This window comes from Neophocaena asiaeorientalis, unplaced genomic scaffold (genome assembly GCF_003031525.2).
Source record: "Neophocaena asiaeorientalis asiaeorientalis breed wild unplaced genomic scaffold, Neophocaena_asiaeorientalis_V1.1 scaffold477, whole genome shotgun sequence".
Classification (NCBI taxonomy): domain Eukaryota; kingdom Metazoa; phylum Chordata; class Mammalia; order Artiodactyla; family Phocoenidae; genus Neophocaena; species Neophocaena asiaeorientalis.
Genome location: NW_020172630.1, coordinates 840,939 through 863,563, shown reverse-complemented (window position 1 = coordinate 863,563; position 22,625 = coordinate 840,939). Strand labels below are relative to the sequence as shown.

Here is a 22,625-nt window from a genome sequence, read left to right as displayed (position 1 = left end):
GAACCACGGTGCCAAAGGCTCTCATGAATATGGGGAGAATGACCAGCAAGTCTGGGACATAAGGAGGGAGAAAAAAAGAGATATTCGGACCGCAAGAAGGTAGATTTGACAGTGGTTTGAAAGTGACATTGGAGAAATGAGATGATGCAAATCTCTCCCTGGTCACTGTGATACAGGGAAATACTGAAATGTTTTGCTCAGTAAGGCAACAAAGGAAGTGGTGCTCTCGAGGAGAAGGCAGCTTCAATTGTAATAAAAAAAGGTAGAGAATGTATTTATTGAAAAGCTTGAGGGCATAGGGAAGTGGGTTAGCATAGACCAGAGACGGGATCCACAGGGCAAGGCAGAAAGAATTATAGGCAAGGGAATCAGGAGTGTTGGGAAAAGTAACAGGGTTTTGAGGATGAGTATACCAGAAAATGTAAAGGAGAGCTGTGATTAATTTAGCAAAAATTTATTTGGGCATAATCAATTTGACCAAAAAACAAATAGTTGCTTGATCCAGCTATCTCCTATTATGGGGAAATTTAAGTTGCTGTGCTTATGTTTTAATTTCAGTTAGCACAGTGATATTATAGACTGGAAGTGAATTATGGATTAAAAAGTACAAGGGCAGTACTATTTCCTCAAATCTTGAAAAAAAAATCACATACAAAGTTGTAAAACCACCCAGTAGTACACCCATAAAAGTAGAGACTAGACTATTATTCGTTTTAGACCAGATCAGTTTTTTTCATCAAAATATTAATTAGCCAACTTCTTTTGAAAAAATTACTTTTCTGCTAATTATTTTGTGGCCAAATTATGTTACCACTGGAGGGGCTTACAGTTTAAGTAGTAATAAAAGATAGTAGGGTTGTAAAGCATATTGGATGGGATTTTCCAGGCTCCCTACCATCGAGGAGACCAGAGCAAAATAGGAAAGCAAAAGAGATAACCTAAAAAAGTTAAAATAAAATTTTTATTGGAGATAACGTACAGAAAAGTAAAAAAATCCTAGTCACCCAGTTCAGTTGTCACAAAGTGGCAGGTATAATCTGTACCTAATAGGTCCTAATTAATAGTTTCCAAACGAGAAGCCACAGGTCTTCAGAACAAAACTACGTGAGAGCACAGTGATCTGAAAATGCGGTGGTCTTTAGGATATGGACACAAGACTGTAGCCAACCAGATAAAGACAACATAGCATTCCATGCCCACGAGGCAGTCAGTCCTATACTTCGATACAATTTAAAATGACTTTCTCTTGTTTGCTTAAAAAAATCCTTCTTCAAGGACTCGTGGGATAGCAGTTTTTTGCAGAGCCCACACTGGGAATAAAGTGTGACAAATGCTCCATGCCACTGGTACCTTTTCTTTAACAAGAGAAAATTTTCATTTACTTGCCTGTTTCTATAATGCCAAGTATTTTTCTTTTAGCAACTAATTGTCTTGGAAGTCATCTTTTAAACCCAAACTGTGGAATCATTTTCATATCAAATCATCTGTAGAAGAACCAAGCAGGGGAAAATACTAGGTTTCCAGATGGAGTAGAAAAAAGGTGTATAATGGAAGGTTTCTAGGGAGATGGTGGTCATAAAAACATCCTTCACTACGTTTCTTCTATTTTTCTCAGGGGATGCAGGCTTCCTTTGTGTGTATGATAAGCCGGTTCCGAAGGTATGGAAATTGTATATCAGAGGAACCACAATAGGGAGTTTTCAGATCACTGTGAATGGAGTTTCCACTTCCACTGCTCTACTGAGAATAACTCTTGATCGGGTCACCCAGGAATCTCCGAATTATAAATGCATGTGACCTCTCGGAGGTTTGCACACTGCTCACCCCACCAGTGATCTTGTAACCTTCTTTGGCCTTAGTGACACTATAGTCAGCTTTTCCTCCCACTCTTTGGTCATTTCTTCTCACTTTTCTTCAATAATCCTTATGTATCTTGTTTACTCTATCATGTGAGTGCCTATATAGTTTTTTTAAATATCAAAGTTATTTAAGTTTCTGTTCCTTTGTACATCGTCTTGTTTTCTGGGAATGTCTTTCCTCACTTTCCACACCAAACAAATCCCTTCTCCTCTTTCATGATCCGGCTCAGACACCAGACATCTTATGCCCACGGAATGCTCTACTCCCAGGATGGCTATCTCTCCATGTCAACACTAATTTCAGTATTTTATAATTATTTATAAAGGCTGTGACTCAAATGGAAAGACAGAAAGCAAAGCCAAAGCTGGAGAGACTGCTAAGGTAGCAGACAAAAGAGAAGGTAAAGGAAGCCACACTGGTGGTGGGTAGATGGGGTTTACTGCAGGTTGGGGAAAGGAGAAGGTCTAGAGAAATTACGTAAGTGGGAAAACAAGCCACTTGCGTCCAGTTCTTGCAGGGATCAGTAAAAGACTGACCTGGCATTTACAGATAAAGGGAGAAAGGAATTGTTTAATGGGGAAGATTTCCCAGAAAATCTTTTACATAAAATCTTTCTCAGAAATTCTTTCAAAATGCAATATGGTTAAAGGGAAATCCTGACTGGGGAAAAACAACAAAATATTCTTTCAGCCCCCGGATTTTTTGAGTCATCATGATATTGCTATATTTTGGAAGCCTCAAACCAGCCTCCACTTCTTTTTTCTTCCCCACATTCAATGGATTACAACATGATTTCTGCCACAAGAACAGAATCTGCTTCTGCAGAGGTCACCTGTCACCCTCTAATTACCATTCCAGGTGTACAGTGTCTGTCCTTATGCTGTTCCACCCTCCCTGACATCTGACCCCGGTGACCTCCTCCATGAAACCACCTTCTCCCTGATGTCCTGCCCCCACCCCCACCCCGCTGTTCGCTCTTTCCATTGACCTTCACTTCGTGAGCTCCCCTTCTCCCACTTACTTCCTATATACACATCCCTAAGACTTCTTAGAAAAAAGTCCCTCAGTCTCTAGTCTCCCCTTCAGTGACTCCATCCATTTTCACACCTTCAGCCATTTTTATTCAGAAAACGCTCCAGTTGCTAGCTATGACCTCTTTCCTAAGTTCCAGACTGCTCCGACAACGCCACACTGGACCTTTCAACCTGAATGCTTTGTGGGAAGCTCAGTCCTAACATCTCCCAAACAGAGATGAACATTCCCACATAACTGCTCTTCTTGTGAACTCTTGCTGGGGTTCTAAAGGCAAGATTTTCTGTAACTCCACACTCCCTTATATTTGTCGTCTTCTTTTTTTTAAACATCTTTATTGGAGTATAATTGCTTTACAATGGTGTGTTAGTTTCTGCTTTATAACAAAGTGAATCAGCTACACATATACATGTATCCCCATGTCTCCTCCCTCTTGCGTCTCCCTCCCACCCTCCCTGTCCCACCCCTCTAGGTGGTCACAAAGCACCGAGCTGATCTCCCTGTGCTATGCGGCTGCTTCCCACTAGCGATCTATTTTACATCTGGTAGTGTACCTTATATCTTGATTAACCTATTATCCATGTCTTTTGATTCTGTTTCTATAAAATACTCCCTTTCCATGTCATTCTTCTATTTCCACTGGCCTTTCTTCTTACTTCTGAATAAACAGGCTTTGCTTCCTTTTACAGCCTTCTGGTCTTATATCACTTATTCAGATAAACATGGATTGATTGTCTACTCTGAGCCAGGTATTGAGATGGGTAATAAGTCAGGGTTCTCAGCTGTTCTTTAAAAACAAAACTAAGCTAATGCCTAGACACGTGCTTCAAAGATTCCACCTGAGTTGATCTAGGGTGGAGCTTGGACATAGTAGTTTTCAAGTTGCCCAAATGAACTTACTGTGTAACCAGAGTTGAGGACTACAAACTTAAGTATATAAACGTCAGGAAAATGGGCGTTATTCTTACCCTGATGGAGCTTAAATTCTAGTTGGGGAGGTAGACATTAAAGAACAAATAGTCATATATGTGAATAACTGAAAGTGATAAGTGCCATGAAGAAAAAGAACAGGGAACTTTGGGGGAAATAATATAGTAGGACAATGTGTATGGGGTCACAAAAGGTCTTTCTAAAGGAGTGATATTTAATGTGAAGTTTTAAGGATCCGTATAATTTGGCCAGGCAAGTAAGCAGATGGAAAAAACATTTTTGATGAATTTAAGTCATGGAAGAGCCTGGCATGTTTTGAGGAAATGAAAGAAGGCCAATGTGGATGGTGTGTAGTGACGGATGGTTAGAGTGGCTTAAATGAGATTGGAACAGAACAAAGGACTTTGTTAAGAACTTGTTAGGTTTTCTTAGGTACATTGAAAAGCGATTAAAGTCTTTTTCTTTTTAAGATGTTTTTTGATGTGGACCAATTTTAAAGTGTTTATTGAATTTGTTACAATGCTGCTTCTATTTTATGTTTTGGTTGTTTGGCCGTGAGGCATGTGGGATCTCATCTCCCCGGACCAGGGATCGAACCCACACCCCCTGCATAGGAGGGCGAAGTCTTAACCACCGGACGGCCAGGGAAGTCCCCATTTATAGTCTTTTAGGGACCAAAACCATTTTTTAATTTGTAGTTATTACTCTGGCTTCCCTGTAGAGGGTAAGAGGGGTTCAAAGCAGAGCAGATGGAGGGGGACTAAATATAAGTTTGAAGCTTGTTTTAGGGTAGTTTTAGGTTCGCAGCAAAATGGAGTGGAAGGTCTAGAGATTTCCATGTACCTCATGCCTCTGTACATTTCTTTATCTAGATTTGCCTCTTCTGGACAGTTTACATAAATGGAATTATGCAATATGTGGTATTGCATCTAACTTATTTAGCATAATGTTTTTGAGATTCTTCCATGTTATAGTATATATAAGTATTTCATTTCTTTTTATTGTTGAATAGTGTTCCACTCTATGGGTAACTGCATTCTGTTAATTTATTAACCTGTTGATAAACATTTGGATTACATTGAATTTTTGGCATCTGTGAATAATGCCACTATAAACATTTGCATGCAAGTCTTTGTGTGGACATATATTTTCATCTCTCTTGTATCAATTCCCAGGAATGGGATTGTTGTGTTATATGTTAAACATGTGTTTAACTTTTTTAAGATAGGCTGTTTTCTGAGTAATGTTAGGTTCACAGCAAACTTGAGCGGGAAGTTGCCATATAAAGTCAGTCCTGCATATCCTCAGATTCTGCATCCGTGGATTCAACCAACCATGGATTCAAATATTCAAAGGAAAAAAACCCCAGAAAGTTCGGAAAAGCAAAACTTGAATTTGCTGTGCATAGGCAACTGTTTACACAGCATTTACATTGCGTTAGGTATTATAGGTAATCTAGAGATGATTTAAAGTATTGGGGTGTGTGTGAAGATTATATGCAAATACTACGCCATTTTCTATAAGGGATTTGAGCTTCCTCGGATGCTGGTATCTGCGGGTTTGGTGGGGGGGATCTTGGAACCAATCCCCTGAGGATGCCAAGGGACGACTGTACTGTCTACACCCTTCCCACATCATTACCACCCAAAGTCCATAGTTTATATGAGGGTTCACTCTGGGTGAAATATTACACCCTACTCTCATCTTGCTTGTATGGTTTCTGAGGAAAAGTTGGATGTAATTCTTATCTTTCCTTCTTTATAAGTGAGGTGTTTATCCCCTCTGCTTCTTACAAGATTTTTTATCTTTGATTTCTTGAAGTTTGAATATGATATGCCTAGGTGTAGGGGTTTTTTCGTTTTGTTTTGCTTTGTTTTGTTTTTTGGCATTTATCCTGCTTGGTGTTCTCTGAGCTTCTTGGGTCTGTGATTTGGTGCCTGACATTAATTTGGGGGGAATCCTCAGTCATTGTTACTTCAAATAATTCTCCTATTCCTTTCTTTCTTGCTTCTTCTTCTGGTTTTCCCATTATGTGTATGGCAGACCTTCTGTAGTTGTCCCACCATTCTAGGACATTCTGTTACATTTTTGTCAGACTTCTTTTGCTTTGCTTTGCTTTTCCATTTTGGACGTTTCTGTTGATATGTCCTTTCCTCAGCCATGTCTGGTCTCCAAATAAATCCATCAAAGACACTCTTCATTTCTGTTACAATGTTTTTGATCTCTGACATTCCTTTTTGATTTCTACTTAGAATTTCCATGTCTCTGCTGTCATTGCCCATCCATTCTTGCATGCTGTCTACTTTATCTGTTAGATGCCTTATCTTATGAATCATTGTTATTTTGAATTCCTGGTCTGATAATTCCAATACCCCTGCCATATCAGAGTCTAGCTCTGATGCTAGCTCTGTCTCTTTCAACTGTGTTTTTTGCCTAGGTTTCCACTGGGTCTGTTTCTATACTCTTTGTGCACCAGTAGGGCCTGCTTCAGACTTTTACCTTCTAAAGGAGAATGTGAAAATCAACAGATCCACATCATATGTAGAATTAAGTGCAATCTTGCAACCTTCTAGAATTTGGCCTCAATTTATCTTCACAAGCTCATTTATGACTGTAGCTTCATGCTTAAACTGGCCAAAGTGATGTTCACTGAACAGTGGTCTATGTTTTCCCACAAATATGTCTTTGATTTTACCCTTCCCTTAGCCTGGACTACCTTTCTTCCTTTTATTATTGCCAAAATTTGGGCTTCTCTGGTGGCGCAGTGGTTGAGAGACCACCTGCCGACGCAGGGGACACGGGTTCGTGCCCTGGTCAGGGAGGATCCCACATGCCGCGGAGCAGCTGGTCCTGTGAACCACGGCTGCTGAGCCTGCGCGTCTGGAGCAAGATAATTATTGCCAAAATTCTACCCATCTTTAGAACAAATTCAAATACTTTTTCCACACAGTTTTCTAAAGGGTATATACCTTTACCATAACTTTTGGTGTATACTTCCTTTAAACAGTTATTAGAGGACACTTACTACAGGCTGGTTGTGTTATTGTCAGTCATAAAATCATTCTACCCATGCCCCCTCCGAGAACAGCTTGATGGGAGTGCTCACTTTTTATTTATCTCTGTACCCACCTTAGATCCAGCAAAGTGTTCCTAAGTTAGAAGATGCTCAATATTTATTGAATTAAATTAGTATATGGAGAATGGTATCTTATTTAAATTTCTTCATTTTAATCAACATTTCATGAGAATATTTTAACATATAATAATGATTAGGATATCCGAATGATTTATAAAAATCATTTGTTAACCTAATAAAGCTGCCTATATCTGGGGGCTCTGCATTTAACGTACTCCCTCTATAATTTGACTGAAGACATTTAAACATATTATTTCTTAATGGAGTAAAAGACGAGAAAAAGCATTTGTAGTTTAAAAAAAAAATACACTCTTGCCTTAGATAGATAAGAACCATACCGAATATATCCTTTGTGAATCCCTAATGTTTCCATGAAATTATTATTCCTTCTGGGATGCTGTATCTGAGGGTTAACATGACTGTTGTCTGTATCTGAGAAATGACCATGTTTCCTTTTAGTTCTCAGCAAGAGTAATTGAACGTAGACTATCTTACTAAACGCTGGCCTGTGACAGTGTGTTAACACTCTGTCTCCTAACGCCAGGGCAATTATTTGCGGAGTGGGATTTTTATAAATCCCCTGGCACTAGTATGTCCCGATAATTACGATGAAGAGCATCGGTCAGTGTTGATTCAGCAGTCCCCACCCCGGCAAATATTTCATTCGCAGTTCCCTGGCCCACTTCCACTTTTCTAGTTATTAGAGACCTTTACTACTCTTCTGTGCTTGCCTAGTGTCTTATATTTTAAAAGCATGTTTTACTAAAACTTAGAACTCAAACATATTTTAGACAGCCCCCCCATGGTTCATGGGGCAAGAAAATACTTTTTTAAAATCTTTTTTTTAATTGAAGTATAGTAAAATTTACAATGTTGTGTTAGTTTCAAGTGTACAACAAAGTGATTCAGTTATACATATTATTTTCCATTATAGGTTATTATAAGATATTGAAGGGAAAGATACTCATTATTTTATAATAACTTATAAGGGAAGATAATCTGAAAAAGAATATATATATAACTGAATCACTTTGCTGTACACCTGAAACTAACACAACATTGTAAATCACCTATACTTCAATAAAAAATTTTTTTAAAAAATTGAGTATAGTTCCCTGTGCTATACAGTAGTTCCTCGTTGTTCACCTATTTAATATATAGTAATGTGTATTTGAAGAAAATACTTTTTGCTGTGTAATTGTCATTTGCAAAAGTAAAACTTGAATTCTCCCACGTATCCTGTAGAGTTCTTCATTCCTAGAATAAGCAGTTACTTTGAAATCATGAGAAATTACTGTTTCTAATCTGATAAAAGCTGAAATTGAAGCACTAGTAATCGTGCTATGGGAATTATAGGCGTACCCGGTCCTGTTTCAAATTCTTTTTATTTTACAGAAACTCGTTTTAAAAGTAAACCTCAATAACAAAGAGAAGAGAAAAAATTAGACTTTGGCTTCCCGCAGGCAATTACAAAATAAAGGTCAGTGTATGAGTGGAAAATGACCATAAAAACATTCTTCATGAAATACAGCAGTAGATGCTCCAAATATAACAAGTATATCCATTTGTTTTCAAGTCAACTGCATTTTTTAAAGTACTTTCCCTTAGAATTCTTCAGTAGAAGAATAAAAACTGAGAAGAAAAGAGCCAACTGATGTGATAGATTGTTAGAAATATGGAATGGTTCAAAATATTAATGTAATGCTAAGGGTGACCGGGTAACAAATGGTACATTTGCTCGCTGTTCAACCTGGCATAATTAATATTCTAGGTCATGCTTAAGTTCCCATGATGGGAGGTCTGAAGGGGGGAAATTCAAGAAAAATATATATCTATTATATAACTCATTGCCTTTTTTTTTTCCTTTCATTTTGACGAGTCAGAATCACAGCCTTTAAAAAAAATCAGTGCTTTCACACCTCATTTGCTGTATTCACCACTGGGCCACCAGTCAGCAGCCGGGCCTGATACAGGGAGGTCAGTAAGAAGCTATTAGCAGAGTCCTCTCCTGAGATTTCTTGGGTCTTATTGAGTTGAATGTTAGCATGACAGTACTGCAAATAACTCAGTTGTAGCCTTCTTCTTTTTTTTTTTTTTTTTTTTAACAGTTAGCACAGATTTCCCCATAGTGTTGGTCACTCTAGAAAATTATTGCTGAAAATGAAGTCCCCAAAGCTAGCTTGGCATTAGCCCTTCTAAGTTGTGAAAAATGTGAAAACGGAAAAATATGTCATAGTCCCTGAGGATTAACTTTGTCTTCTGTGACTCATAGTAATACTTTTTAAAAAATCCATAGCAAACCATTATTCACAAAGTGGCTTACAAATTAATGAAATATAGCAATTGAGACAATAGTTCGGGTAGTTTTGTTAACGTAAAGAAATAATAATTAAATGGATACTATATTAATGTAAGTAGATAGGGTCTCTGCTTGCTGTAGGGATTGAGGGGGGCTGGACCGTTTTCATTGACAAAAGTTAGCCAAATGTATTAAATTAATTTCTAAAATACTGACACCTTGAAGATTTTAAATGATACATTTTCCATTCAATTAAAATATATTTTCTATCTATATATGATTTAAATTGCAAAGAGAATACACATGAGGAGATCTCCATATAGGTTGCAAAATATAATTTAAGAAAGCTATCATGTCTACTGATCTATTTGCATTTCCCATCTAGCCTATGTATACATGTGCATGCAAATGTGAAGGAGATCAAGGAAGATTTCTAATGGGGGTAAAGTTAATAGCTGGTAGCAGTTATTCGGGTAGATAGATATTTTAAAATGGTAAATTATAATCTAGTTATATTGTATGCATTTTACCATTTTAATCTGTAAGATTATGGTAATGATAAACTAACAGACTTCAGTTATTAGGTCATCACTAAACAGAATGGTATTCTCTTATATCTCTTTCATAGACTATGTAGATTTAGTTCTATTTTATGTTAGAATAGTCTTTTTAGTATAAAATTTATTGTTTTTCTCTCATTACAATTGGTATAGTCTCATCTTAGAAAATCACCCTAAAAATCATCTTAAAAATTACCATCCACTTAAAAATTACTGTTCACCAAAAGCTATTTTGAATACATATGTGTATTAATTTTCTTACATTAACATCATTAAAAATATCTGTTTACGTGTCCACCTTGTTCTGTATTTAGTATTATAGTAAGAGAATGTTAACATGACATTAAAAATGGCTTATACAATGCCTATAATGTTTCCAATACTTTTATCTTATGTAAATTGTATAGGGAAAAAAGTCTCAAAGAAGAGCCAATTCAAGAAAAAATTTAAATAGGTAAATATATTTACATTAACTTTTTCCTTAGCGTAGGAAAAATTTGAATTGAAGATGACTCAGTGGGTCTGTGATAATTTAGTTCTAGATCACAATGTATTCAAAAGCAGATTAAACCTGAAGTGTTAAGAAAGATGAAAAGGATATAATCTATAACTTTGAAGGAAGTCAATCAGATTTTGAAATAAACTCAAACATTTTACTAAAATATTTATGCGGCTCAAGAAAGTAAGAGTAAAATAGAGACTTTATGGGCCCTTCTGAACAGTGCATTGTTTTTCTACATAAGCATTTAGCATTCATTTTTTGAGTGTCTGCTATGTGTTAAGCACTTTGCTAGGCCCTGGAGATGCAAAAATACCTAAAATAGAGTCCCTGTGCTCCAGCGGCTTGCTTAGGGAAGATGGACACACAAAGATAATTTTGAAACAATGTAATAAGTAGTGTGATAGAGTTGTCCCCAGGCAATTAAGGAAGCACTGGGGATAGGACATGGAATCTAGCCTGAGTTGGTATTAGTTAGAGGTTTATACTTACTGAGGAGTTAGGCTAGAAATATAAAATTTCCTAGCATAGTTTTTCAAAGACAACTACCGTAGGTAGTCATAATACTTTGGACTTGCTTATTTCAAGAGGTAAATATAACAACCAGAAATATTTATGGATATGATGGTGGCATGAGAGAAAAGCACATTTTTAGGAAAAACCAGAGAGGTTTAATGGATACATTCTTTACATTAGTCTAGAATGTCTACAGAGCAACTAAACAAGCCATCCTATCGTTTAAAATATAGCTTTTCTTTATGAGTATGCATTTGTATATAGGAAAGGGATAAAAATATAGCAGTTTGTGTCTTCAAAGATCATTGAATTTTCAGAGAGTGGAATGTGCTAAACCTGAATTTAACATTCAACCTGCACACATCTATTGAACCTCCATTGCACAACAGTCACTGTGTTAAATAAGTCTGGACTCTTTTGATGCCGTGTGTGACAAGGTCAGTGATAGACAGCAAGGGTAATGTGATGATATAGATATAATGCTCCTAACCATGTGAATGCAACTCATTAAATACCGGGTGTTATTTTGCATGATTGTATACATGTGTATACACATACATATATATACACACATGTATGTTTGTATATAATATATATATACATATACCAGTTTATTATTTTAAAGAACTTAAAATGGTGGCCGTTAATTAGGCTGTATAATGAATAATCTTTCAAATAATCCAATATTTATTAAGTTCATACTTTGTACCTGAAACTGGTTCAAGCATTATATATTTGAGTTTGTGTGAGTGAACATATGACTTACAGAGCTGGTTAAGTATACCTATACATAGTTAATGGTTAGAATACAAAATGAATGCCTTAAGGTCCTGTTATTTTTTTCTCAAGTACAATTATATCAAATATGCCATGTGTAGCAGATAGAAACTATAGTTTCTATTAGTTGTTTTTAACATGTTTAGTCTTCAACCATGAATCATTCTGAAATTGTTGGTCTGGGGACAAAGTGTATTTTGTAATATCCTTAGACTAAAGTCCTCCTCTAATTAAGAACTAGAGTTGTAGTTTAACATAGTCCTTAAACATATGAAAATTTGTATGGTACAACCTTATCTTCCCTTTATTCTATGTGAAAATGAAGGATAAAAATCAAAATGATGGGCTTCCCTGGTGGCGCAGTGGTTGAGAGTCCGCCTAACGATGCAGGGGACACGGGTTCGTGCCCCGGTCCGGGAAGATCCCGCATGCCGCGGAGCGGCTGGGCCCGTGAGCCATGGCCGCTGAGCCTGCGCGTCCGGAGCCTGTGCTCCGCAACGGGAGAGGCCACGACAGTGAGAGGCCCAGGCCTGCGTACCGCAAAAAAAAAAAAAAAAAAAAAATCAAAATGATGTTGTTCTTCTTTAGATTCCAGGTATGTACAACTCACCTTTCAGAAAAGATCCTGATCCATGGGAGTTGCGGTTACAGCAGGCAAAGCCTTTAACACACCGAAGACCTAAAGTGAAGCCGAAGCACTCCGTCAGCCTTAGCAGCTGGCTGGCTTGCACAAGTGCCCGGTCCTTTCCTCGGTCCGGAATTCTGCCACCCATTGATAGGAAACGATGTCAGGTACTCATTAGTCTTTTTTTTTTTTTTTTTTCAGTTTAACTTTTCTGTCTTCGTACTTTTATTATTCACTTTTTTCTTTTTTATTGAAGTATAGTTGCTTTACAATGTTGTGTTAGCTTCTGCTGTACAATGAAGTGAATCAGCTATATGTATACATACATAAGAATTGTGTCAGTGATTGTATTCTGTTTTTTTAAAAAAAGTTATTGTTTTGTCTTTGTGGAACGAAAAGAAAATTAATTTTTTACAGAATCTAATTTTTTTTTTTTTTTTTTGGCTGTGCTGTGCAGCTTGTGGGATCTTAGTTCCCTGACCAGGGATTGAATCTGGTCCATGGCAGTGACAGCACCGAGCCCTAACCACTGGACTGCCAGGGAATTCCCAAGAATCTAATTTTAAATAATAAAAATGAAGTACATTTAAAATATATATCAAAGAAATAAATATTTCCTTGGCATTGACTTTTATTGTTCTGGGTGTGAAATTAACATGTAGGATTTTTGGCTAGGATGTAACCTTTTTATGTAACAATACTGTAATAACTGTACTTGTTATAACCTGTTGTTGCTAGAAAAATCCTATGTATTATCAAATTTATTTAATTTAGCCTCTCATCTGATGGTTCATATGATTCTATACATTTGTAAACATAATTTGCATGGGAGTCAGTTAAAAAGTATTAGCTGGAGAATTAAAGAGGGCCCAAAACAATGCAAAACTCAAGCAAAGACAAAATCTTCACTATGGATTAGAATATAGCATGATTGGCAAATGACTTCCTAGGGCTAAAGGGTGGAGTGGGATGGGTTGTGATGATTGTCACTGTCCTAAAAGTTCCAGAGAGCAACACTTCTGTCACCCCCAGAGAGCAGTTCTGTCACCCCCAGAACTGCTGCCTCTTAGCTTCTTACACAGGCTTGCCTCTGTGTATCTACTGCTGTATAATAAATTATATTATATTTATGTATAAAGCCTGATGGCTTAAACCAACACACGTTTCTTTTCTCACAGTTTCCATGGGTCAGCGTTGTGGGTACAGCTTAGGTGAGTGCCTCTGACTCAAGATCTCTCATGAAGTTGCTGTCAAGGTGTCAGCCGGGACCGTGATTTCATATAAAAGCTCAGCTGTGGAGGAAGGAGAGGAGGGTAGGGAGATCCTCTAGTAGGGTCACTCACATGGTTGGTTGTTTTCCTGTCTCTGTCTCTCCTCCCTCAGTCTCTATAGCGCTCCCCTCCCTGGAGGAGGGAAGTGCCAAGCTTCTAATCACTTGGTCTTTCTGGTGACCAGTCTCACCCAGAGGCTATCTAGGGACTCCAGCCTAAGTCACCTTATTAGCTTAAACTCAGGTGTATTCTTGTTATGAGTAACAAAAGATACTCCTATCATTGGGAAATTGCAAAGGTTTTAGGAGCTCTATGCCAGGAACCAGGGACAAAGACCAAATATATATATATATTTTTTGGTACGCGGACCTCTCACTGTTGTGGCCTCTCCCCTTGCGGAGCACAGGCTCCGGATGCACAGGCCCAGCGGCCATGGCTCACGGGCCCAGCCGCTCCGTGGCATGTGGGATCTTCCCGGACCGGGTCTCAAACCCGTGTCCCCTGCATCGGCAGGCAGACTCTCAACCACTGTGCCACCAGGGAAGCCCTATATTTCTTATTATACCCACATGGTGTAAATATAAAGACACATGGAAAATACATATACATTTATATAAAGGTATACATTCATATGTATGGGGAATACACATCTGTATGGAAGATTTTATATGTGTGTATATACATACACATATACATATACAGGTACACATACCCACATGCATACTCGTAAGGTACATTTATCTAACATACCACAAAATAATTATCCCTGCTAATTGTTTCCTTTCCCTTTCCTTCTTTCCCCATCTCCTTCCTCCTTACCCCTGGTTGTCCTCCCCCACCCCCATTATATCCTCTCATCCTTCTTTTCCTTCTTTCTCTTATTTTTCCTTCTTTCCCATCTTCTCTTCCCACCTTCTCTCTTATCATCTTTGACTTCTTCCTTTCTCCCTTCCTTCCCTGCTTTTTTTTTTTTTCTTTCCTTTCCTGTTTTCACAGAATGGGATTCTTAATGTGGTTTTCTTTGACTGAACCCCATTTCCTGTACTTATCTATAATAAAAAGGTACCCTCATCACTGGGGACATTTGAGATTATATATACTACAGTCCAAATGATACTGTTTATACTCTAACAGTCTGTCTGCACTTGTGAGGTGAATTTCTTAAATGTGTGAGACAATAATAGCAAGTTTAAAAGTTTTTTCACTATTATTTAAGCTTTGAGAAAAGTTTATAAATACAAGATGACTCTAATGTGGGTTGTTAAAAATATAGAAGGATATCAGTATATTTGACTCATAATTGGACTTGATTGAAGGCAAAGAAAGTCAAATATTGGAGAACTGTAGCTAAGAGCCCACAAAGTCTCATAGGTTCAGGTTGAATCCTGAATGGTCTACACATTCTAGGAATTAGTATTTGGAAATGGGTACAATGAGCAGAGTGAAATTTGGGATGCTACCTCATTCCAGGCATGATTGGTATAAGTGATCACTTGAGATCTAATAGTCTATCCATAGAAATAGAAGTCAACAGAAGCTTTGGCATAAGAGAACCTTGACAGTAGAGGCCAAGTTTGCTGACTAGGAAGGTGATCTATTAAGCTCAAAGGCAAGACATTAATTGTCTAAGATATAAATGTATGGATCAGGTACTGAAACACATAGAAAAATGGACATTCTTAAGGAGGATTGTGGTCATGAAGATTATAGTTAATGAAAAAAGAAGAGTGGGTCTATTTTATTCTAAATTTTGCTGCTTAAGTAGAGCTTCCTCTTTCATTTCCTAATCTTGTTGGAAATAGCAAATTCCAGAACAAGTAGTGGAGTAAGCCTCAAATGGGTGTGTGTTATATTGATACATCGACAAAGGTCAGACGGCAGAGATTGGCCACCAAGAAGACTCTATTCCTTGTGAATGCAGGCCCCTTCAAAGTCATAGCCTTAGTCTTTTGTTTATATACTTGATGCTACTGTTGTTCAAAATCTTTTTCAAACTCCTCTAGAAACTAAAAGTAAGAGTAGTAAGATAATAATAAAGCTAGGAGTACAATTTTTGCATATTTACTAGGTTCTAAGTACAATGCTAAGAGTGTTACTTATATTGTCTTATGTATCTTAAGGGCAATTTTGTGAGATAGTTATTATTCCATCTTACATACGAGGAGAAGAGGTCTAGAGAAGTAATTTGCCCCTAATAACACAACCAAATATTATTTTTCAGACCACAGAATTTGTCAAAGTGAAAGATTAAAAATCTATAGAAAATATCCTCTTTTGATTTCTTAATCCTGAACTTGGAATCATGTTACTGTATCTTTAAAAAGTAAATTCCAATAAAAATCCATTAACTACTTTCAAATATAGCAATCCTCCTATCCAGCTGTGAAAAGTACTAGATGATACTTATTTGCCATTTGTGTTATTTACGGTCCATGACTTTTATGGTAACTGGTTCCTATTATTGGTTTCTATTAATGTAAAACATAAGTGAACATAAATGAGGCGTGAATCATTTCTTTTTATTAGCCCCCCAGTCTTCACTCACTGCTTGCAGTAACTCCAGCTGCGTCTTGTTAGTGATAACCTATTTAAAGAAGAGATCTTTAAGGACAAGGGATATGATTAGAAATCTTTGTCTATTTTATATCACTTCTCTCCTGCACAACAAAGGTGACAAAAACAAAATGTAATCGATGGCACAGCAAAATCTCGAGCCACCTCTGATTTGTATTGTGTTTCATACGATACTAACTAGATAACCAGTGGGTACTAGTAACTAATATAAGTAACTACTAATTTAAAGGTGGAATATGTCGTAAACCCCTTCACACCATTGCAACTTATGAACTTTGCTATATGTTTGTGTCATTAAATGGTCGCTATTGTATCAGAGTTATTAAGCAATAGAATTTAGAATTTAAATAAAAACACTTAAACTAATTTAAAATATGGCCCTTCTATATTTTGGAAGAGGCCACCAGTTAAGTGTAAGATTTGGCATTCACCTAAAAGCTTTATTTTAATGAAAAAAAAACTTGCCGTCTGATTTCTATTTGAAAACTGTGCCCAGGGTCTTTTCTAATATTTTTGCTTACTCAAAATGGGAGTGAATTCTTTTTAAATTATAAGAAACGTGCTTTTTAAAATTAGAAAACAAAGCAACTCTTATAACTACAAGTTAACTAGTTCTAGCATGAAAACTCTTTTGATATAAGTGGGGAAAATTCTGCCTAATTTAAAACATTTTTAGTATAATCACTTGCACTTGTGTGAACGTTTCTTGACGATGTGGTGCTCTTACTTCATGTGTTTTCTAACTCAGAGAAGAATAAGTTGTTCTTTAAAAGTAACCTAGTAAATACTACTTGTTATTCTTTGTAGATATTCAGTAGCCTTGGTCATAAATCACAAACTATCTACCTCACCCTTTCTTGTCAGGGACCCTTCCGCGATGTCTCTGAAGTGTGGGAACAGCGCTACAAGCCTCTGGAACCGACGCTGCGAGTGGCTGAACCGATGGATGGGCTAAATGAGGCCAGAGCACAGCTCCAGAGACAGGAATGGACGCGAAATGTGAATGACAATATGTGAGTTCTTAGCTTAAAAAAAGTAGCTGTACCATGTTTGGTGCCTGAAGTATTTTTAATATTTTCTATTTCCTAGTATTGTAGAGAATCTTTTATTTGTGAGAAAAGGAATCTTTTATTTGTGAGAATAGGTCACCCCTGACCTATTCAGAAGCAACCATTTTTCAATATGCAAGTGTTTTAGATAAGGTCGATATTGATGATGATATTGATTTTATACACACACACACACACACACACACACACACACACACATACATACATATTACTGAAGGGGAAAAAGGAAAGAATGAATGGCATTTCACGGGGATAAGTGACCACTATCCATGCATCTGTGAAGATAATTTCCTTAATTATCCAGTGAAAGTATTCATATTTCTGATGCTTCTATAATAAGATCCAACAGAACAAAAACATTGTTCTTAACGTGAACTAAATTTTATTTGGATACATTGATACGGCACTGTAGTTTTAATAAATCGGCTACAATGAAAGAGTTTAGTTTCTTCACCACTGAGGAAGATGATTGAGAAAGATAAAGGGCAATCTAAGAGCATATGCAATTTTAAATTATTATATTAGCATCACTGATTTGGGTCTCAATTCATACATCTTTCTCCAAGGCACTTCCTCTCTCTTCAGGCATTTGTCATCAATAGTTATATGCAATTTATAAACAGACAATTTAAAATCTAGAAAAGCTTTTAAAAATTATTATTATTATTCTTTAAGATATCTTGTAATTATCTTTGTAATATATCATAATTATTTACTATTATATATACTAAATAATAAAAAGGCAATTATATTATTCTAATCTAAATTATTATAATTTAATATATTATGTATTATAAATAATTATATGTCAACTACAACATATAAACCGCAGTTACTTATTTATATAATATATACTATGCACTAATCATCATATTACATATGTTATATAATAATAATTCCAAAATACATTACAAAGTATGTTTTGTTATATAAAGAAACTAGAATTACCTCTTATCCAGCATGGTGGATTTTGGATAGTTTTATCAGTCAGAAGGGATATATAATATGCTTTATTTTAATCATACATTTCTGAAGAGACTCTTGAAAAATAAAAATTTTTGAACAAACTCATATGAAAGATAAAATTGGCAAGTATCTCAAGTAATTTTCATAAAGTTTTTCATTTTATAGCAATTACTTGAAGTGAGATATTAGCTATAGAGTGTTCAGCATATTCTTTCAATAATTGAATGAGTTACCCAACACATAATGAATAAGAAACATTTTTTTCCAATTATTTTGGGGAGGTAGATTTCTTTTAGTAAAGAGATTATAGAAGATTAGTGCTGCTCAACTTAGTCAAGCAAACTGCAATTTAGTGATGAATATCAAAAGAGTTATATTATTCAGAATTATTTTTCTATTTTCAGTGATGCCAGGGTTTATGAAGTAACAAAATTAACCTCTCAAATAATTGACCACATTGATATTGCTACAGAAATCACTGTGTATAAAAGATACTGAAGTATCCTTTCTTAGTATTTTCCTTGATAAACCTAGAAAGAGCAGATATCAACGTTAGCCCCAAAGAAAGGTGCTCAACTTTTACTTTCTGTGGAATACTTGTAAATATCTTCAACCTCTACAGTGTTGCTGATGACCCTTCACCTTGAAACTTTCGGACTGAAAAGTGCTTTTAGGATAACCAACCAATCAGGAGCAAATCAAGTTGGGAATGCTAAAGAAATTACTTACAGATTTGAAGCTATCATGTTTTTAGTGAGGAGGCTAAGCAATGGGTTTTAACAGCTAGCCTATGGATAATCCACTTTTTCAGAGAACTGAAACTATTATTTTGTAGCTTCTTCTGAATCCATTTTGGTTTCCATATACTGGATAACATAAACGTATCTTGTGAGGCAAAAGAAATGTTAGAAATTTAGGTTTTATATCTTTCAGATAATAATTTTGTGATAGAAATTAGGCCAAAAGTCTACTTTTGTCACAGAGGTACATGGTTTAGTAATGAGAAGGATCGTTTTTGGCCACATTACCAATTTCACCTGTAAGGAATTGAGGGCAGTGCCTTTGCCATCCAAGGGCCTTAACTGGGAACCCTCTATCTAAAGCCAGGAAGGTAGAGCTTTTTATTTCTAACCTTAAGGATTCAAAGGGTGGCCTTATATCTGAGGATATGACACATTTAGCTGTTTTGTTTCCATACCTTTATGAAAATTGCACTGTGGTTGGGCTTTGGAACTAGATCTGTGCGAGCTCAAATCTAGACTGCATTACACAACAGCAGTATAATCTTGCGTAAGTAACTTAGCCAGCCTGAGCCTCTGTTTCCCTGTCTGTAAAATGGGGAGAGGAATGTTATCTTAAAGGTTGTAATGAGGATTGAATGAGATAATGAGTATAAAATACCAAGAACATAGCAGAGTTTTAATAGAAGATAATTATCATCGTGTTTAGTATCTGCTACAAGCATAATAATTCTGCATCTAAGACATCAAACTGTGGGTGGGAAACCACAGATTCCACAGATGGGCTGGATTTTATCTACTAGCCCTGGGAACCAGAAATTAAGGAGGACCACAGGCAGAGCTCTCATAGGCCACTCATAGAAGATTTCTTATTAAGGTTCTGAAAGACAGATTTTCTGAATGTGTTAGTTTGCTAGGGCTGCCATAACAAAGTACTATAAACTAGATGGCTTAAACAGCAGAAATTTAATGTCTTATGGTTCTGGAGGCTAAAGTCCTGGATCAAGGCCTCAGCAGGGGTGATTTCTTCTGTTGAGTCTCTCCCGTAGCTTTTGATGATGGCTGAATCTTTGGTGGTCCTTGGCTTGTAGAAGCATCACCCCTATCTCTGCCTTCATCTTCACAGAGATACTCTTCCTATGTGTGTGTCTGTCCAAATTTCCCCTTTTTATAAGGACACCAGTCAGACCAGATTAAGGGCCCAGCCTACTCCAGTATGACTGCATCTTATAATACCCACAACGACTGTATTTCCAAATAAGGTCACATTCTTTAATATATTCTTTAAAACAAGTATAGGAAGTGGGACAGTAACACTTTACATATAGAGTATGGAGAGTTTTTTGGAAATTGTTTAAAAACTTCTTATTCCTAAAGAAACTCAATTTTCTCATGCCTTCTTGAAGAAAATTATTTTCATTATTCACATGTCAATCTTTACGAAGCCAAGAAATTAAATAAGCAGTTAGTAAATAATTGTCCAGTAACCTTTATGTGAGGAGCTCTCGGCTAGATATTATAAGAAATATAAAGGAGTATTTATTGATTCAACAAATGTTTGCATGTCAGGAAGAGTTCTACGCTCTCGGAATATAGCACTGAATAAAATAGACAAGTCTCTGGCCTCATGAAACTTCTGTGCTTCTAGCTTTAAACTGAACCAGAAAACCTAATGAAGTTCAGAATAAGTATCATTTGCAGATAAGCTCTTGAAACTAGTCAAGCGTGTGTTAAAGACAGTAAGTGCCATGAAAAAAATTTTTTTTTTAATATAGAGTTTGCTCTGTTCTCTGATGACCTAGGAAGGTGTTCTTCACAGCAAAGGAACTGAATTGAGTTCTGTGGAAAGAGATGTTTAAGATTTTGACAGAGAAAAGAAGAGAAAGTAGATAAAAAATAGGTTGATGATATGGGGATAAATGATGGTAGAACAATGAGAAGACCAATTTGACAGAAACTCATTTTTATGTGAGAGGCAATAGAAAGAAAAGTGGTAGGAGGCTTCAAGGCCAAGGATTTGAGGGTTTATCTGTAGATAATGGAGAACTATTTAAGGTTTCTGAGTAAGAGGATGTTAGAAGCAGAATATGAATTTGTTGATTGTATTTGAGAAGAAATATGCTGGAGGGAAGGAGACGCATTAGGAGAATATTGCAGTACTTTTGGTGAGAGGTAACGGGATATAACCAAGGTGAGGGCAAGATTCAATATTCAACTTTTTCTTTACTTCCTTCTCCTTTCTATACGTAATCTCTCTGAGTGATTGCTTCTGTTTGAGAGACTTCAACTCTGTGACAGTGATTTCCACTCTAAGTCTCTAAGATCTTTCTCCTACATTCCCGATTTATATTTTCAGCTGCCATCTTTGTTTGCGTCTCCGCCAGATGCCCCAAACTCAGTAGACCCTACTTTGGCCTGCTTCTTCTTGTCTTGAGTGTGAATTGCAGCACCAACTGTCTGCCCAAGTAGGGACTTGTGAATTACCCTGTTATCCTTCTCCAGAATTCTGTTGGTCCCCAAATCCTGTCTATTCTACCTTTCACGTATCTCTCAAATTCAGCCACCCCCTTCCCTTACTACTATTGATTTAGTTTAGGACTTATAATTTCTTCTTTTAATTGCTGTAAATCCCATCCAGTCTGCCCATTCAGTGCATTTACCATGACCACACTAGAGAAATTTCAGCAAGCAGTTATTCAGCCCAAATGCTTTTTCATGGCTTTTTATCAACTACAGAATAAATCTTAATTCTTTATTTTAAGACTCAAGGCCCTTCAGGATCTGATCCAGGCTTATTTCTCCAGCTAATAGGCTGCCAGGTTCCCTAAGAAACTGCGTCTAGAGCTTCTGGGCTGTTATCATTTCTCTTTATATCCATGCCCTCTTCTGCTTCCATTAAGCAGTTTCCTACCTCCCTTGGTTTACTCATTCTGCTCAAATCCACTTAAAAAAATAACAAAGGATTGTTTCTTTACATTTAAAAAAATGGAAAGAGCAGCACATATTTGTTTTAGGGTTTTTCAGAGAGCATATTAAGAATTATTTTCAGATGTAAAATGGGACCATGCAAGTTGCCTAGATGAAGTGGGGAAAGAAGTCATTATCATTAAGAGATGGAAGAAACAGAAGGCCACGGCACCAGAGCTATCAGAGCAAATGTTTAATTTACCCACTAAGATGGCAGAGGTGGAGTGGAGTGATCATAAATCCGGTGATATAGGCTGATATTGGCTTCACCAAAGTCTTATGAGAGGGGCTAAGGTCCTATATGTTAATACCGTCTATTAATTGTAAACATCCTGGCTTAATACAGGAGACTGTAATTATGCAGACTGTAACCGTATCCAAAATGGAGTGGTTTAAGACATTGCAGTGGAAGTCGGTGCTAATCTCTGCACTGGTAGGCAGAATAATAGCCCCGCGGAGAAGACACATCCTAATCCCAGGAACCTGTGCATATGTCACCTTGTATGATAAAGAGGACTTTGCAGATGTGATTAAGGATTTAAAGATGGGGAGATTATCCTGGATTCTGGAAGGGCCCAATGGAATCACAAGGGTCCTTAAAAGTGGAAGAGGGATGCAGAAAGAGATTTGACTTACATAAAAGGTCAGAGTGATGCAACGTGAGAAGGAAAACTCATCTTTGCTAGTTTTGAAGATGGAGGAAAGGCCACAACCAAGAAATGCTGGCAGTCTCTAGAAGCTGGGAAAGGTAAAGGTAAAGAAATGGGTTCTCCCCTAGAGCCTCCAGAAGGGATGCAGCCCTC

At 36.8% G+C, this 22,625-nt stretch overlaps 1 protein-coding gene across 1 annotated transcript in view; it reads left to right on the top strand.

Moving 5' to 3' along the window:
* The window catches only part of SPATA17 (spermatogenesis associated 17), a 184,994-nt gene that overhangs the window by 99,917 nt on the left and 62,452 nt on the right, over window positions 1-22,625 (top strand). Inside the window, exons 7-8 of the mRNA XM_024739215.1 lie at window positions 12,198-12,401; window positions 16,944-17,092. Of these exons, the coding sequence (XP_024594983.1) occupies window positions 12,198-12,401; window positions 16,944-17,092 (353 nt within the window). The remainder of the gene's footprint in view (window positions 1-12,197; window positions 12,402-16,943; window positions 17,093-22,625) is intronic.